Here is an 18,948-nt window from a genome sequence, read left to right as displayed (position 1 = left end):
GGTGGGAACTCTTCTTTAAAAATAGGCCACTCGTCGAGACTTTGTAAGTCTGTAAAACTTCTTCTTCTTCTTCTTCTTCTGCTTTTTTCTTAGGGTTTTGGCCCCTTGGCCGGAATCTGAAGGTTGGCTCCGTTCTTCAGTGGCTTGACACGTCAGCAGTTTGTGACATGCAAGCACACGAATAAAGATGGTTCTACGAAGCTTTTGATAAAAAGCAAGATGTTTTTAACTAATTTCCGGGAAAGCATATGCTTTTCCGTGAGGAAATCTATGTCGGGTACACACTTATTTAATAAGTAGCCGGCTGCCCACTTAATAAGTGGTATTAAGTGGGAAGCCACTTATTAAATAAGGCTGGCTAAAAAATGGAGGCGCTCCCGAAATCTGCCAAAAACAGCCCTAGCAGCTGCGATCTCTCTCTCTCCTCCCTCTAAAAGCTGCCGCCAGCTCTCCTCTCTCTCCCAGCTATTCCAGCGCCACCTACATCTGCTATTCCTAGGGAAGTTACACCGGCTATTTTTGCCACAGCCAAGAGCCTATAAAAGCAGCCCCAAAGCCATCTCTTGCCCCAGTTTGAGGAATCCATGCCGGTACGAATCTGCAAGTGCTCGCGAGAAGTTAGAGTACGGAGGTCGCTTTTCTGTACTAGGAGCGACATGTGAAGTTGTGCATACGCTCTACGATTTGTTGCTTTTGTGTTTGTGCTTTTTGCACGTACTCCACCTCGGAGAAGGAGCAAGGAGGCTTCGGCCTATGCTCGGGAATTCCGGAAACGGAATCTGAAACTATCTGCGGAGCTTCATGCTTTGAGTACGGACAGGAAGGATAACTGGATTAAGAGCTAGTCTCTCGGATTTCCCTAACAGGAAGGAATTGACCATAAAGTCTAAGATCTAGAACAGAGGGGTTTCTCCGGTTCTTGTGCTTGTAAAAAGATTCTCCTTGAATAAAGATTCTCTCTTAAGGGGGGGACCAGCCCATCTTCTCGTCCCCAATACTATGTCGATCTTCTCCCTCGTCTCTTTTGGTTGATATTCTAATTATTTTCAGCTTATTGATTATTCGTGTGCGCTCCCATTTGTGACAGCTTTTGAGAGACCCACATCGCTAAGAAGTTATGGGCGTGACAACGACCAAGTTCCTCGTATCAAAGGCCTAGGTAATGCTGAACTTGCTTCGGCCTTCCCTTTGGAGTTTCCTCCGCCAGGTAGCTTATTGCTCACCAGGCTATGCCCTTGAAACCCGACAGTTTTCCCAAAGGAAATGCCATACCCGCTTGAAAGGGCGTCGGCTCACAGGTGGCATCCATTGGGATTGGTGGTGCCTCCCTTCCACCTCTCAATCCCCTAAAAGCGAGGCTGACCCCCCCCCCCCCGGGGGGGGCAAGGTATTTGAGTGACTCTAAGCGCTCATCTGTCGTCGCTGCGGGAGAATAACAACATTTCCCTCGAGAGGGATTTGAATAAAAGTTTAAGCATAGAAAGGAGGGCATTATCCCTCCATCCACCTATGCAGAGCACTCAAGTACCGGGCCACAGCCTCAACAGGGAACTTCGCTACAGGAACGTGCCCTATAGCTCCATTCCTCGAGTGCGGTTCATAGTATACCCAGGAGGGTAACCGTTTCCCGCAAGCCTCCCCACCAAGGAGGATAACGGTCATCTCATTCGTGTCCAACGACATGTCGATATCGTTGAAGGTGGAGTTAAATTGGTTTAGCCATCACCCCCTAGGAGCATCCTGCGCTAAGCAATTCATCATCAAGTGCGAAAGTGATCGACCGTCTAGCTGGGAGCACAATGGACAGACGCTGTGTCCGCGCCTCCTACTATCTGCCACTTTGAGCCCACCTACTCGCAAGAGGACCAACATCACGCCTATCTATGACAGTGCTCCTATTGAGCTGCAATAAGTATGCACGAGTCTGTTCATAGCCGGCCGTCTTATTGGGTTCCAACGCAAGGCACGAGTGCCTCTCATCCCAGTTGTCCCATGCGTGGTAGCGTACTAAGCTGAAGTCAGCTGCACAGATGTATTTATCCATTCAATTCTCGGTTCGGGTCATCCAAGTCCATTTCTTGAACAGTTGATTCTTAGGCTTCTTGTTTACCAAGGAGCCTATCCAAGTGGATGAAGCCGAGCAGTACTTGTGAAAAGCTCTAGCTCGCTGTCCCCCACAAAATGCAGGTACGGGAGGGATGTTAAATTCTTGATGCAGGGTCGCCATCCCCACGGAGGTCGATCTTGCTCCCTTCCCACCTAACATTCGCATCCCGGTGGCGGCAAGGCACTGTAAAGAATGGAGCATACACTGATCATGGCCCCCCATAATCTCCGCACCATAACAGATCACTGGATAAACGCACGCCTTAAGAAAGTTTCTCAAGACCAGATGGGGATGGCTCGGCTAGTTAGTAGGTGCTAGCATGCGAGCAGGCTCTCCCTACCTTTGTCCGCTCGCTCCTTAACGATACGTTCAATAGAGAAGGTAGAGTCTACGTCAATACTAAGGTACTTGTAAGTCTCACCGGCTTGCACCATCTCATCCCCTAAGGTGAGAGGGCCAATATTATGGCACAAAACTTGACGTGCAGCCCTTTTCCACCACATCCAACAATTCGCATTTTTGCCTGCATATCTTGCTTCGCTCAGCTGGTGCCGATCGGAGGAAAAGCTCCTATGCAAGTGTGTCCATCCCGTTGGTAATTCCATCACAAAACAGTAGAGAGAAAGTATTGTGGCAGCAAGGAGCCAGAAGTGGAGCAGAATTGAACCCATCACGCGTGTGCTCCGCATTCGCCATGCTAGCCAATTTGCTGCAGGCCCGGACGTTGAAGCCATGATCGTGTGCAATATTATTGGCCTTTAGCCTCGGTGGAATTGGGGGCCGCCATTCTACTGGCCCCCTTACCTTAGTAGAAAGATCCTCATAGAGAGGTCCTGCAGGTCACAGTGGAAAACCATGACCATGCACTTATCAATTCCAAACTTCGTACTCCAGGTCTTTGTCCATTCACTCACCTTGTCAAGGCTCGTTTGTAGGCTTTCAGGTGAATCAGCAAGCAAGATCAGGTCATCAGCAAAAAGGAGTCCCTTAATTTTCCACAGGAAGTTAGGTATTTCCAAGCCCCATGTTTCCCCGTCTGTATCTAATTTATCATGGAGGAACCATGTTTCTCAAGCATGTATCTCATAAATTAGAAAAAATACTTGCTGGACAGAGTCACATTTACTAAAAAGAATTGATCAAAAAACTACATACGATTAGGCTGTCATGTTTACCTATGAGGGTTTGAGTCATTACATGGACACTGGAAACTTGCACCTGCTTATCAACCTCCCACATCTCCTAACATAAACAACTCTCCCAGATACAAGAGGTGGAAAGCTGTTCTCATACTGTCATCAACACAGATAGAGGAATATCATCTCTATCATAACTATCCAAAGGGGAGGTGATAGGTAAACATGACAAGAGGCTCCACAGGGAAAGGAGGGGGATAGTATCCAAAGGAGTGTGCACCTGAGTAGGACATGGACTCCCATGAAAGGAATTCCTGCATCTGTAAACCATAGTAACTCAAGGCACCTCTGACTGCCTCTCTCTCTCTCTCAAGTGTCTCCATTTATTTGCTTCTCTTCTTCTGGGGAGCTCCCAAGTCATCGCTATGCTAGATTGTCCCTCGAGCCATTTGGAGGGCTAGTCATTGGGGGGATCTGGTAAATACACATGGACCCAGCAGTCAACTTCTGCTTGAGTCTCTACTCAAGAAACTGTCTGATGAACCGCATGTAGTAAGAGCACAAGCCCAAACATGTGCATAAATCAATGTAGGCCAATCACGATTAGCCTGCCAGTTTAACTTGATCCAAGCTAACACCCTTGAACGAAACAATGTGTCCCAAAGAAACGTAACTTTGGTAGAAAGAACCTGCTCTTCTTCCAATTGATCACCAATCTATGTTCTCTCAGAGCTTTGAACACTTCCAACAAATGCTCTCGATGTTCTGCTTTTATGATGCTAGATGTTGTTATGCACAGATGTCAGCCTAGTTTCAGTTGCACGGCTTAACTGTAGACAAATTTCCACCCTTTCAGTACTCCTTAGACACACCATCACTCTCATTCTCAGAGATCAATGGGATTATCAGAAAGAATCTCACAAAGATTGATACAAAGAGGACATGGATGACCCACTTCTTTACCATGAAGTCCCCTGGCTGCTAGGACAGTTCGGCCACTAGGACATTTGTTCTAGTCATGAGCTTTGCAAATGTTTCATCTTGTTAAAGTAGAAGGTTCCCTAGCTTATCTAGAACCTTTTCTCTTGAAAGTCACTTAGTTGAAAAGCTTCACAGAAACTTTGCTTTGGCGTCGCCCAATTTACAAAATGGCTGTCTAAAAGTAACTATACCACTTGTCGGCTAAGCTATCCAAGGTTGAAGGGAATATCACCGGCTAAGCATCTTCATGGTTGAGGCCTGTGACGTGTGTTTGCAAAATGATACAGGCCACCCCAAAGACTTTAGATGGTTTTTTAATGCTTTTGGACTTTACACAAGTGAATAAAGCATACATGTACAAAGTGTACAAGGGTGGCGCGTGACAGTCGTGCAGGTGACCTGTTTTTGCTGTGTTTGTGCATATAAGTGCCAAGACTTGAAAAAGTGACTAAGTAATTAAACTTCTCTCAGCTTTTTGTCGCCTAGTTCATGTGTAATCCCTCGTGTGACACAGAGATCAGAACAATATCATCGGCATATAACATGCTGTGGACACATGTGACAGCAATCTGAGCCCCAGCTCCTCCTCAACTTTGGATGTACTCAGAAATTATTTCACAAAGCCCCTGCAAATGCAAGGATTAACCTATAAATGCCGTACTTAAAAACAGGACACCATAAGCCGTGATGTTTGGATATTCAAGCAGAGCTGATGGCAAGTTTGGTGTGCCAAATGCAAACTGGCCTTTGAGTGGAGTCCACACGATTGACCTGAATCTTTGAAAAGTATTAATTATACCTTGACAGAAAAGAGACTACCTCATGACCACATTAGGCAAGGGAAATGAGCAAGAGAGCACTTTCAAGATATATCAAAAATATGCATCAAGTATTTTTCCAGAAAACTTCTAGATGGAAATGTATCTTGCCTCCCAACACCTTCCCCGGAAATGATGACTGTGATTTCAAGGGAAAGCATATGGGCTTATGCATAACTCAATTGATTGCATTTGAATAGCTTGTACGGTTTGTAGAATACCGTTGGATCTGCTTTATCCAAAGAGAAGGAAGATATAAAATAAAGAAAGATAGAATAAATGTCAGAATTCAAGTAGCTCTACCCTTTTGCAGAAATCCACTGTGCTAACCATTATATCTATTCAGAGCAGTCATAAACTCAGAGAGGATGAATGATGAAAAAGAGCACCTTATACTGATAAGGTGTGCACCACTCTCGCGAACCATGGCATGTACCAAGCTGGTCTGCAAGCAAAGGCGAACACCAATCAGCCACAAAAAACCTAGACGCATCAATTAGTAGATACACCTCCATACACCCAAACTAGATGTACAAGGAACCAATAATATTACTCAATGCAGCACTACAGAAATCACTTAAGGCACATTTATCAAGAATCAGAATAAACAGAAACCATCAGCATAGACCTTAACGTCACCTACTACAAGCTGGTGCTAAGCACTAGAATACCTTTCCAGTACCAGGGGGTCCGTACAAAAGAAGTCCTCTTGGCCACTTCAAAAAAAAAGCAACAACAAAATATTCAGTCTGAATTGAAACGCGTTTCAAGCCTTTGCAAAAAATCATTGTATAGTAGATTGAACTTCATGAACATTCACATCCAAACAAAAAAAGGATCACAACATAAAGCCACATGAATTTGAATTGCTAAGAGACAGAGGGTGACACACCCTCATTAAATGTTAGAATCCTGAAAGATTAAATCTTGATCCACAAAGTTTTGTATATTAGTATGAAGCACGTAAGCCTTGGTTCCTTGATACACAACTAGAAGTATATCACTCCAAAAGCAGGTGGAGATACGAGTGGAACGCCAGGACGGGTTAATATCACCTGAAAAGGTCCTTAACTATCGACTCAACTTAACATAGGGTCATGACCGTTTTTGCCCTTCACATTGTGAGAAGCCTTTTCTTTTTGAAATATAGCAAAACCAAACAATTGACTTGGATCTTGATTTGTTTTAGCTATTTGTCTATGACTCTTTTCTGCTTCTCTTGAGACATTAGTAAAGCCTCCTTGAGGAGGAGAAGGGAAGCCGCACGTATCCTGGGGGCTGAAACCCTAGTTGAACCCTGCTCTAGCCCATGGTCGCCATGAAATGTGTTTTAGCACGAGATAGGTGAAACGCTCTGAGCCTTGAAATGTTTCGCTAATCAAGTGAAACACGTGCCATTTTACCAACCAGAAGTTACCATACTTTATACCTTCTAGGGCTTTTTGAAATCCATCTATGCACACCTCGGTCCTACGTTTCACTCTGCTCAATCTGCTCCATAGTTTTTCCATACGTTGGACTCGACCTGGTGCAGAAGCATTAATGAAGTATACCTCGGATTTCATACAGCACACTAAAAACAGTCTACATATGACACTTAAACAATATAGAGAAGCACAAAACCATAGATTGCAATGGAAAAACACACAAAATATCCAGTTCAGCTAAGTCTATCTCCAAACTGTAGTGGTGAGCTGACCACGGTGTCCACTGAACCACTATCCGTATCACTTGCCACGTGTCACTGCCCAGGCCAGAGTCCGTCCAGTGTGAACTCCAGCCCAACTGTAACTGACTGTCTATCCCATGCCAGTGACACTGTAGCCCTGCTACAAGGGGGAAGGCTAGCTGGAATTGTCCAAAAAACCCAATCATACATCAATCAGACTTAGACGCGTTTGGGAGTATGGTTCCACAGTTGGACACGTGGCAAAACATTTCGTAGGGAAACAACACGTTTCAAGAGTGAAACGTTTCCGCCTTAAAACATTTCATAGAGACGTTGTCTGGCACGCGCAAACCTTAAGCTACGTAAATCAGCCAATGCAAAACCCAACCTGCGGGTCTCTGCAATGCAAATCCTAGCCACTGCACTTGTAGCATGTAGTTGTGCTCTCGCACGTATCACACAGACCTCGAAATGATCTGCGCTACGATAGGGTTTCCAGGCTGTCACTGTGCTGCTGCAAGCCTGGTGTTGTCAGAAGTAGCAGCAGAAGATGGACAGATATGCTGAAAATAGCGGCAACAAGTGCACAACTTCTCATCTCCAATGGTGGACAGCCTCCGAATGTGGAATCTCCAAAAGCAACCTTGTCGCAGGGTTCTCTTGGATCTACAAAGAAGTTGCACGAGGAGTTGCCTAGGGCAGGAGAAGGCAGAGAAGGAGAGGGATCAGCAAAACGCAAAGGCACGGTGCAATAGACTTTTTTTTTCTTGCAAAATAGAGATCCTTCTATTAGTTAAAAATAGCCCATTGGGCTACAACACCCCCGAAGGGAAAGATACATGAGGGAAACAGCTGAATATATATGTACAAATGTAGGCTAGATCAGGAGATGGGAGGTGGGAAGAACCACATTGGTGGGCGGTAATGCCATGGAGGGGTCCCCTGCTCAATGGTGAAGAAGGGGCCCAAACTCCACAACCGTAAGAAGGCCTGTCAACGCTCCCTCATGCGGTCCGATCCACCCTGAAGCTGGTCAAACTGGCCTCGTAGGGTGTGTACGAGCTCTAGCCAAATGTCTCGTATTGTCTCGGCAAGTGGAACTGCTCTAGCCTCAAAAATGCGAAAGCAACGGGCCCGCCATATGAACCACAGTGTCAGGCTGCTGATGAGGGCCCATCGGCCGTCGGCCTCCTGTCTCCAGACCTGGGGGGTCACCTCCAAGGCTGGGCGTAGTCGTGGTCGATCATCTTGCATCATGCTGACTGACTCTATCTTGTACTGGAGTGGTGGGCCCACGAGGGTGGTGGACCATGATGGCGAGCCCCAGGTAAATTGTCTAGTTGTACCTAGTGAGGGGAGCAAACGAAGGACTCGCAGCCATATTTTTTGTGCCATGGGACAATCCCATAGGCAATGCCTCTGTGTCTCTCTATGATGACCACATGCTGTGCACGCTCAGGGGTGGCCACTGTGCTCCAACCACCTGCCCACTGCTACGGCCTTGTGAGCAATTGTCACAAAGTGATGACGTGGCTACCAACAGCGGAAACCCTAATTTCTGGAAACCCTAACCCTAATTTTCTGGCTGAAACCCTAAAGCGGCTGAAACTGCCACGTGGCCAGCGTACGGATTTCCGGAAATTGCGGAAGTTGCTTTTTCCTCCTAGCGACACAAAATTGCAGCTTTTTTGGGTACGCAATTTGAATAAGAGAGAGAGAGAGAGCTGATTTGCTTTATTTACTCTCTTGAGAGAGAGAGAGAATTGTTGCTTTTAAACTGGAAGCTTTTGGGGCTCTGCTTTTGGGCATCCCTTGTAACCTTTAGTAAACGGTTTAGGGCTCACTCTACAGAGCATCTGGACGCAGAGTGAGAGTGAAACCCTAACCGCTCTTTGTACTTTGACATTGATTTAATACATAAAGAAATACCGAAAGGGGCGCCAGTCTTTGGGGCCAATATCTCTAGGCACGGAACTCCGCCAGGCCAGTGCAAATCTATTGTGATCTATGAATTGTTTTAAAGTGGTTATTTGGTGCTGTCGCGATTGATTCTTGACTTGGAGTGTCCAAGTCTGTTATAGTGGTATCAGAGCACGACCGAATTCTCTTCTACGGGAAATCCGATCCCCAAATTTTTTTTCCCGCGGCACCTATGGCTTCACGCAAGAATTTGTCAACTCCCTCTACATCTGGAGATGCGGGCAGGGATCACAATGAAGATTCCGGCACAGAGTATGGCCCGCCTCGGCCTACTCAAGCGGAGCGACGAGAGATGGAGCGTCATCAATTGATCGGCGATGCAACAAAGATGATGCTCAATTTTGCGAAGGACCCAAAATTGACAAAATATATGAGCTAGACTTCTTTCAGGAAGTGCACGAGCAGTGGCAGAAAACCACAACACCACCCCCGAAACCCGCTCTCAAGAAACCTTCTGCTCACAAGAAATATTCAGAGAAGGAACTAGAAGAGGTGGTTGATGCACGGATTGCTCAGCTTTTTGACGCGCAAAGGAAAGCCAAAAAGCACGACAAAAAGCAGAAGAAAGGCACTGACTTCCCGGGTTATTTGGTTTGTCAATCGACATTTGACAAAGCAAAGAAATAGAAGAAGTGTGTTCACTTTGAAGGAGTACCCAGTTCTTCTTCTTCTTCTTCTTTTGACAGTTCTTCTAGCTCTTCAGAATCGAGCGAAGAAGACAGAAAAGGTAAAAAGCGAAGCAAGAAACAACGCTTCTGAAAGGGCAAGAAAAAGGCAAAGAAGGCTAAATCTCGCCCAAAGACTGACAGTTCTACTGAGGACTCGTCTACAGACAGCTCAGATTCCGATGACGGAAACTTTTATGCGAACAAGAAGAATTTTTATAAAGCCAACCAGTATGACTTTCTGGAAGATAAAAGCAAGAAAGTCCGAGAGTTTAAGGAAGGTGGACACTCGATCAAATTTGATACTTTTTCAGGATACTCAGATGCTTCGAAGACTTTGTCTTTTATACAGCAGTTTGACATTGCTTTCGCGGGAGGACGCTACTCAGAGCACTCCAAGATTCAGAGAGCTGCCTCTTACTTTAAGGGGAATGCTCGCACTTGGTGGTCCACACTTCTTTTAAACAAGACTGCGCTAGTTAAATGGCTGAAATTTAAGAAGCTTTTATTTCTTCTTGGTTGACGCAAGAGTATGAACGAGATATATGAGCTGCTTGGAACCATCTTCGGATGACCAAGAAAGATACAATTAGTGCTTACTGTGAGAGATTCTGGAGCTCTTTTCTACCCGCCTCTTCATTCAAGAAGATGTCGTTCAGAGAACAGATTAAGCGGTTCACCTTGGGTCTACCTACAGAGATCCGAGATCACTCCTTGGAGCAAAAGTCAGCTTCTATTCAGGAGTTGATGAGTCATGCGAAGCGGGGCTTTGCCATTCACTTTGGCAGTCTGACCTACCTCACAGATGAGGCCATGACACAACGAGCCGAACAGACTTCTGGGAATGAAAGTAGAAAGAAAAAGAGCAACCCAGAGAAAAAGGATGCGCGACCCAAGCTTACTCCTCAGGAGCGAGCTCGATTCATCAAGGAGGGGAAGTGCTTTGGATGCGGGGAATATGGACATATCTCCGCGAAGTGCCCTAAAAAGGCACAGAAAGGACAAAATGATAAGGACGACGACAGGCCTGAGAGTTCGAGAGCAGCTGAGGAACGTGGACGAAAAGGCAAGATGAAAACAAGATTGGTTCCAGATTGTGTGGGTACTGATCCCGACACCATGGACGAGAGTACAGAACTTTGCCAAGCTTGGGGCAAAGTGAAAGATCAAGAGGCCCTGATCTTCTTTGATGGAGGAGCCAAGGCCAACTTCATTTCACCGGAATTGGAGGCGCGGCTCGAGATCACTACCAATCGGATGGGACCACTTGCGGAGGCAGTTCTAGCGGCACCTGGCATGGACGTAGCCATTACACCTGTCATTGGCAAACTTCGGTTGCATTGTCAGGGGTATTTGGGGCATGAGGACTTCTTCATAATGCCTTTGGAGGGTTGTGATGTTCTCTTAGGGATTCCCTGGTACCACAAGAACAACGCCGTGGTCGATTATCGGGCGAGGAAAGCGACTTTGACTACAGAGAAGGGCAAAACCATTGTACTTGATATTAAACTGAAGGGCGAGTCTGTCCCTATTGTATCGGCTTCGGCCACTTAAAAATAAATGAAATCCAGACTGTTTGTTTACTCGATCTTTATGAAAGAACTGAGCAATAAGGATAGGACAAATATTTCTAAACTTGATAAAGAACGCCAAGATTTTCTCCACTCTCACGCCGATTGCTTCTCAGAGGGCCTACCAGGCGAGTTACCACCTGCTGGTCCTGAAGATCATACCATTGATCTTATACCTGGAAGCACACCACCGAACAGGCCACCTGACCGTGTGAGCCGAGCACAGAATGAAGAGATTATGAACCAAGTGAAAGACCTCTTGGAAAAGGGTCTTGTCCAGCCTAGTCCTTCACCGTATTGCTCTCCAGTGTTGTTGGTGAAGAAAGACGGATCTTGGAGAATATGCATCGATTATAGAGCTCTCAACAAAATCACCATCAAGAACAGATTTCCGATTCCTAGGATCAATGATATACTCGACAGGTTACAGGGATCCTCGTGCTTTAGCAGGATTGACCTGAAGAGTGGATATCATCAGATCCGAATCGCGCCGGGAGACGTCTACAAGATAGCCTTTCGGACTACTTTTGGGTTATTTGAGTTTTTGGTGATGCCTTTTGGCTTAACCAATGCTCCTGCAACATTTAACCGGACGATGGACAAGATTTTTCGAGAGTACAAGCTATTTGTTGGCACTTTCTTTGACAACATCATTGTTTTCTCCAAGAATGAGGCAGAACACAAAGATTATCTGCTTCAGGTCTTTCAGGCATTACGAGATCACAAGTTAGTGATTAATGCAAAGAAAAGTGAATTTTTCCTACCAGAGATACACTTTTTGGGACACTGTCTCAACAGCAGGAGTGCAAATGGATCCGGCCAAGATAGAGACTATACGTGATTGGCCCAATTTGAAGAATGTCCATGAAGTTAGAAGCTTCTTGGGATTGTGTTCGTACTACAGGCGGTTCATACGAAAGTTTGCAGAGGTTGCTTCCCCTTTGCATATCTTGACACATAAAGGAGTCCCTTTCTCATGGGGATCCACAGAGGTGACTGAAACTCCTAATCGACCGCAAAAGAAACCAATACTGCACAGCATTGTCATTATGAAAAAACCGCCTTGCAGTCACCCAAGAGAAAGATTAGTCGCCACACCACTCGAAGCATCAGTCTCAAAAGGTGGAGCCATCAAATCAATGGTGGGGCCCTGCTGTATGTGGGCTCTCATGTCTGTAACTGGGCCGCCTGTGAAGGGGCCAGCCACCTACTGTTGGGCAGAGGGTAGCACTTGTCCTGTAGTGTACTGAAGACGTCGAGTAGCACAGCCATGGCGGTGTGCTCCAGCAATACCGTCGCAGCAAGGAACGTTCTACGTCTAAGGCAATGGTGACGACTGAAACCCTTGAGGATACTGTTGATTGTAGTACTGAACTGGAGTCTGTGGGTAGAGTCCCATAAATTGCTGAGAAGGACCCGTTGCTGCATTCTGCAATGGTGTACTTGCTCCAGTCCATCCATACCCCATACCCATCATAGTAGGCTGGGTTTCCCTATTTTCATGTAAGAGCAATTCTCTAAATCCTTGTACCTGAGCTTGAAGGTCATTAATCACTTGAGACTTTAACTTCAAGGCCTGTTGGAGTGCAAAAATAGTAGCATCCCGATCGGCGATGGCGCTCTCAGCGACTCGCAGAGATCCCTCCATAGCTGCGTAAGTAGCTGCGTGACACTGGTGTGGCTGCCAACTGCTCTGCTCCAAGCTCAATGGTGGCAATGGCTTGCCTGGACTCCTGCAGTATATCCTCAGATAGGCGAAAAAGTGATGTAGAGTCAGACATTGTGGAAGATCCTGTAACAGTGTCAGGCGGGAGAGGGCTCGCAAGTGGTACTGTTGGTGGCACTGGGGTGGCAAGTGGCACTGCTCGTGGTGGACTGACATCATGCCTCTCTGGTGGAGTAGAGACGGTTGGAGTGGCTGCAACAGGACTAGGCATAGGAGAAGAAGCAACTCCAACTAGGGCTTGGGAGCTAGTCACTGTGATAGGAGTAAAAATAGAAGCAGTAGAGAGAGGAACACACACTGTAGAAGCCACAGCTGTGACATGCATAGTGTGATCTGCAGCACCTGAACTTACCATCGAACAAGTAGCGGGAGTAAACGAGGAACGTCAAACAGGTTGCTTCACTCGAAGCTGCTGGCTTTCCGAAACTGGTAGTGATATTAAAGATTCTACTGTGTCCTTCACTACTTTCGCCCTTTTTTTCTTCACTTTCCCAGGTAGATCCATTGTCTGTTCAATAGCTTTTCCTTTTGCCTTAGAGATTTTACGCCGCATATCCGCATCCACATCCATGGGGCTAACATTTATGTTAATGACCCAGGCCAACATGGGAGCTGCGAAGCATTGTAAGCTAGATTGCACAGACTGCACTTGAGCTTTGAATCTTTTTGCCCACGATTGTAAAGAGGTAAATAGAATTTGATGAAAGCCACACGGGATGGTGTTGATGAGGCAGTAAAGGCCATCGCAGTGTGAAAACATAGTAGGCACGTCACATCTGCCCTTGCTTACTTTAGCAGCTCTGACCAGAAAGTAGAACTTGAAAATGGCCCAGAGCTTTTTATTTCTTGCATATTCAGCATGACTAGTACTAAGCAGCTCTTTGCATGCTTCAATGGTCGCATCTTTCGAAAGTTGTGAATAGGTTCTCGTAGCCGGTTTTACTACAAGAAAGGTTGTCATTCCCAAAGCGTGACCAATGCGTGTAGCCGTCAGTGGGTGCCCTCTTACTTTGGGAAAAAGCTTGAGAACCTCATGCATTATATCCATGGGAATATCAGTGGGCAGATCGGCTTCTGCTAATGCTGACAGACCTAGCATATGTAGCTGATCTTTTGATAAAACTTCTTGAAGAGACTGATGAGGCTACTGTAGATGGAAGTTCAAAGTGAATTTGGTTTTGAGTTTTGGAGGAAGGAGGCCGAGGAATTTGATGGCTCAGCACCTGCGTGATAGCCTTCTTCTTTTTGTCTTTCACAGTATCTTCCTCTTTATCATCTTCCTGTTGGCTAGAAGACTCTGAGTCTGAGTCAGAGTCAGAGGTAGAGCCGGAGTCAGACGCTTTGTAACTCTCATCACTGTGATCAGTGGAGGACAGATCGGTGAAGCCATGGCTGGAGGTTTCCACGTCTTCTTCCTCTGCAGAAGTTCGAGATGTTGCAGTGAGTCTCTGTCGAGACAAGGCTTTCTTTTTAGCTTGCTTGCTTGTACCAGCCATCATGAATTGTTCTTGAACTCACTGTGTGTTGTATCCTTAGAATTGCAAACCTGAAAAGCGTGAGTCGGAGAGGGGTGATAGCAGAGAGGGGATGAGGGTTGGGGCGATGGGGCTTAGGATAGGGGCGAGAGGTATTAGATAGGGGGGCAAGAGGGGAAAATTTGTTGGGTTGAGGCAAGGGGAGATTTGTTGGATAGGGGCTAGGGAATTAGAAGGTAGGGGCGAGGGGGGATTGGTGAGGGGCGAGGGGGAGATTTGTTGGGTAGGGGAGAGGGGGAATTGGTGACGGGCGAGGGGATAAGAGGGTAGGGACGAGGGAATTATAGGGTAAAGGCGCGGGGGAATTGGTGAGGGGCGAGGGGATAAGAGGATAGGGGCGAGGGAATTATAGGGTAGGGCGAGGGGGAATTGGTGAGGGACGAGGGGATAAGAGGATAGGGACGAGAGTTAGATAGGTAGGGGGCGAGGGGGGAATTGGTGAGGGACGAGGGGATAAGAGGGTAGGGGCGAGAGTAGATAGTTGGGTAGGGGCGAGGGGATAAGAGGGTAGGGACGAGGGAATTATAGGGTAGGGGCGAGGGGGGAATTGGTGAAGGGCGAGGGGATAAGAGGATAGGGGTGAGGAAATTATAGGGTAGGGGCGAGAGTTAGATAGGTAGGGGCGAGGGGGGAATTGGTGAGGGGCGAGGGGATAAGAGGGTAGGGGCGAGAGTAGATAGTTGGGTAGGGGCGAGGGGATAAGAGGGTAGGGGCTAGGGGGGAATTGGTGAGGGGCGAGGGGATAAGAGGGTAGGGCCGAGAGGTAGATAGGGGGGCGAGGGGCGGTTAGGGGGTACAGGGCATAGTGCACGAGAGAGAGAAAGGAGAAAGGGAGAGAAAGGGAGAGATAAAAAGTTGCAATGTGCTGCCAGCTGTCTACTTCCTTTAACTAGGATATGGTCGATCAGAAAGGTTAGAGCAACCATGCCCAACTTCGAGCAAACTTGCATGTAAGTGTGAGAGAGAGAGGGGAAGAGCAATGAAAGGAGTATGGCACCAGGAGTGAAGCATATTGAAAGAGTGTTACGAAAGAGATCGCACAAGAACAGCAATGAACTAGATGTGTGTGTGTGTGTGAGAGCTCACCATAGGAGAGAGAGGAGAAGGGAGATACAACAGAGCAGGTTTAAACGTGTTAGAAACAATATCAAAAATCAAAGATCTATCCGACGAGAGTTGAACCTCGGACATTCAATAGATCCATTGAGGACAGAGAGGCAGTAGAAACAAACAAAGCAGTAACGCTGGGATCATAGCAGGAGAGGAAAATTGATGCACGCAGTCAAACAAGGAGAATTTTAAAGATAACACTCATTACAACTGAGATGAGAACTGATATGAGGAAGACTTGAGAAAAGGAAAAATAGAAAGCCGGAGAGAGCTGAGGACGGGACAGTCATAAGGTTGTTGGTGAGAGAGATAACATACCCAGATTTCTAAAGAGTCAGGGCGAGTGATAGCACTTGATTCTTGATCCATTTACCAGTGGCAAGGGAACACCTTCTAGAGTGACTAACTGGACAGCCCCTTGTGGCAAAATCTCTTGTACCATGAATGGCCCTTGCCAGGCCAGGACCAGCTTCTTAGCTTTTTTCAGATATTTCGCTTGATAGAGTAGCACCAGTGTGCCTTGCATTATTTTTGGCTTTTTGAGATGGCGATCATGCCACGCTTTGCGACGAAGTTGCTCGGCTTGCAGAGCATGTGAAGCTAACATCTTGCTTTCTTCTAACTTTGAGAGATGAGAGGTTTGCGGAAGCAATCCCCGCTGTGACGCGAACGCTTCCCACTCTTGTTGAACCTGAGTTGAACTCATATGGTGCAATTGCTTCTCGACCAAAAGCTAGTTGGAATGGGGTGTGGTTAGTGATTGCCTTGAAGGAGGTGCGGTAAGCCCAAACTGTGCCGAGGATAGCTTGAGCCCAAGAAGTTGGATGCAGGCGACAAGCTTTCCTGAGAAGCGCGATTAGCACTTTGTTAGTGCTCTCACCTTGCCCATTTGCTCTAGGATAGTAAAAGCAAGATTTGCGATGAAAAATCTTGTAGTTCGTGAGGAGTGTGGAGATCAGGTCGTTGGCGAAATGACTTCCTCGATCACTGGTGATTTACAGAGGGCGCCCAAACCTGCAAAAAATATTTTCATACAAAAATTTTGCGACAGTGGCGGCTGTACAGTCGATGGTAGCCACCACTTCGGCCCACTTTGTTGCATAATCCGTTGCTACCAGGAGATACTTACGATTGCCGGATTGAGCAGGTGGAGTAATTGGACCAACAAAGTCCAAGCCCCATCGCTCAAAGGGCAACCACACCATAGATACCTGCAGAGGGCGATTGGATTGCTTGCTAGGCTTGGGCGCACATCGCTGACAGACATCACAAACCTTGACATGAGCAATAGCATCCCTGAATAGATAGGGCCACCATAAGCATGTTTGTAAGATTTTTTGCGTCGTGATGTGACCAGGGTAATGGCCACCTATAGGACCATTGTGTGCATCTTCCAAAATGTGGTCTACTTCATGAGGGGAGACGCACCTGCGCAACACACCATCTGGCCCAGATTTGTAGAGTTGTCCGCCAATCAAAGAGAAGGGTCTAAACTTCAGCAAGAGTCTTCTTTTTTGCAAGGGAGAAGCATTCTCCAGATATAGACCAGTAGAGAGCAGATATAACCCATCTCCATACCATTCTAGGGTCATGTCGACCTTAAAGAGATGACTATCCGGAAAGTCATCATCAACCCCAGTATCGGGCTCCTGTATATATGCGAGAGAGATGATCGACCATGAGATGCCGCTTGCCCGAACTAAGAACTACTTCAAAATCGATTTTCCTGGAATATCAGTAACCACCTCCAGACTCTTCTTGCAACTTGGGGTTTATTCAGAAGATAGCGTAGTGCATGATGATCCGTGATGATAGTGAAGTGAACCCCTAACAAGTAATGACGAAACTTTTGTAAAGAATACACCATAGCCAAACCTTCCCTTTCTGTGGTGCTGTAGTTACGCTCTGCTTTGGTGAGCAGGCGATTTGCATAGTGAACAGGGCGATCCAGGTTGTACTCCTTACTAGGTTGAGTCAGCACAGCACCCACAGCCAGTTGACTGGTATCAGTATGCACATGAAAAGGGAGAGACCAATCTCGAGCCACTAGAACAGGTGCTTCAGTGAGGCATTTTTTGAGGTATGCAAATGCTTCAGCCTCGGGTTGTGACCATTGGAAGGGTACAATAGCACTAGTGAGTCGGGTCAATGGTTGAGCCACCGTGCATACATTCGTATAAACCAGCGATGATAGCCTATGTGGCCTACAAAGCTTTGAACACCTTTCGGGTTGATGGGAGGTGGTAACTTCAAGATGGCCATGATCTTCTCTAGGTCAGGCGCTAAACCTTTGGCAGACATCACATGGCCTAGAAGTGTACCCTCAGTGACCAAAAAATGACATTTGTTACTATTGAGCTTTAGGTGTGCCTCTCTGCACCTGAGGAAGACAGCAGAGAGCTAAGCGAGGTGCTACTCTAGATTTTCCATTGGGGTGGAACATTGAGCACCTGAGAAGGTCGAAAAATCGTCCATGAAGATGCGAAGATGATCCGTAAGTAAAGGACAGAATATGAAATATACTGCTCGATTGAAGGAAGGTGGAGCGTTTTTCAACCCGACATCCTAGTGTAGATAAAAATACCCCAGGAGTCACGAAAGCCGTTTTAATCTGATCACCTGGATGGATGCCCAACTGATTGTATCCACTGAACCCATCCATGAAACTGTACAATATATACATCTTCTAGCACTCGCTCAATGAAAGGTGTGGGAAAACCATCTAGTATAGTTACCTTGTTCAGAGCGCGGTAATCTACGCACACACAGATTTTATTGGACTGCTTCTTAGGCGCTATCACCATAGGTGATAACCACTCAGAGTGCTCCACAGGTATAATGATCCCTCCCTCTTGCATTTTTTCGAGCTCTGACTTGACAACCTCTGCATACTTTGGGTTGAGCTTGTAAGCTCGGCCTCTGACAGGCTTAGCCCCTTCAACCAGAGGGATAGTGTGGACACTGAATTCTGGTGGGATCCCTTCCAAATCCTTGTAGGACCAAGCAAAAACATCTTTAAAAGAGTGTATAAAAGAAACTACCTGATCAAGTAATGCGGGATGCTCCCATAACCAAGCTGCTAAGAGGACATGCTGAGGGTTGCCAGGGTCACCCAGGTTGACTTCTTTGACCGGGTCAGGAGGTGTAACTGTGGAGGGTGCTTAGGAAGTTGAAAAGAGAGCTGCCTCTTGAAGCTTCGAGACATCATGGGCTGGTGTTTGATCGATTGGAAACTCTGCATACTCCTCTTGTAACCATCCTGGTGGAAGCTCCTCGAAGGGTAAATCTTCAGACACAAACATAGCAGAGTGCTTTTGAGGGGGCGGGGCAGGGCATTAGACCCGGGAGATGTTAAAGGAAGGGGTGGATCATTAGCGAGCTCATGCATAGGAGATTTCTTCCCCCTTCGGTGATGCGTTATAGATTCACCAAGGCCGACGGCTTCCATCAAAGAAACACTTGAATCATGGTCATCAGTGACTAACACGCTTGCTTCTTTGACTGGCACACTTTCTACTGTAGGGCTTGGGACACTGGTGTCGGCCTGAGAAGCTTGGAGAGAGAGTGTTACACTCACAGGTGAGGCTTGAATAGAGACCACATAGCATGGCATCGATGGGGTAGCTTCCAACCACTGCAGCAGGTCTTCG

At 46.7% G+C, this 18,948-nt stretch overlaps 1 protein-coding gene across 4 annotated transcripts in view; it reads right to left on the bottom strand.

Moving 5' to 3' along the window:
• Nucleotides 1-18,948, bottom strand: part of CDC48B (cell division cycle 48B) — a 78,062-nt gene that overhangs the window by 44,662 nt on the left and 14,452 nt on the right. For 2 of the 4 annotated variants that reach the window (XM_086487124.1, XM_086487128.1), the window contains exons 2-3: nucleotides 5,714-5,758; nucleotides 5,432-5,487 (exon numbers count right to left, since the gene is read on the bottom strand). In XM_086487124.1, coding sequence (XP_086343250.1) covers nucleotides 5,432-5,487; nucleotides 5,714-5,758 — 101 coding nt within the window. The other 2 variants (XM_086487125.1, XM_086487127.1) reach the window with 2 other exon arrangements.

Source organism: Adiantum capillus-veneris, chromosome 17 (genome assembly GCF_014529385.1).
Source record: "Adiantum capillus-veneris isolate H3 chromosome 17, ASM1452938v2, whole genome shotgun sequence".
NCBI classification, from domain to species: domain Eukaryota; kingdom Viridiplantae; phylum Streptophyta; class Polypodiopsida; order Polypodiales; family Pteridaceae; genus Adiantum; species Adiantum capillus-veneris.
This window is presented reverse-complemented; position numbering and strand designations above follow the sequence as displayed.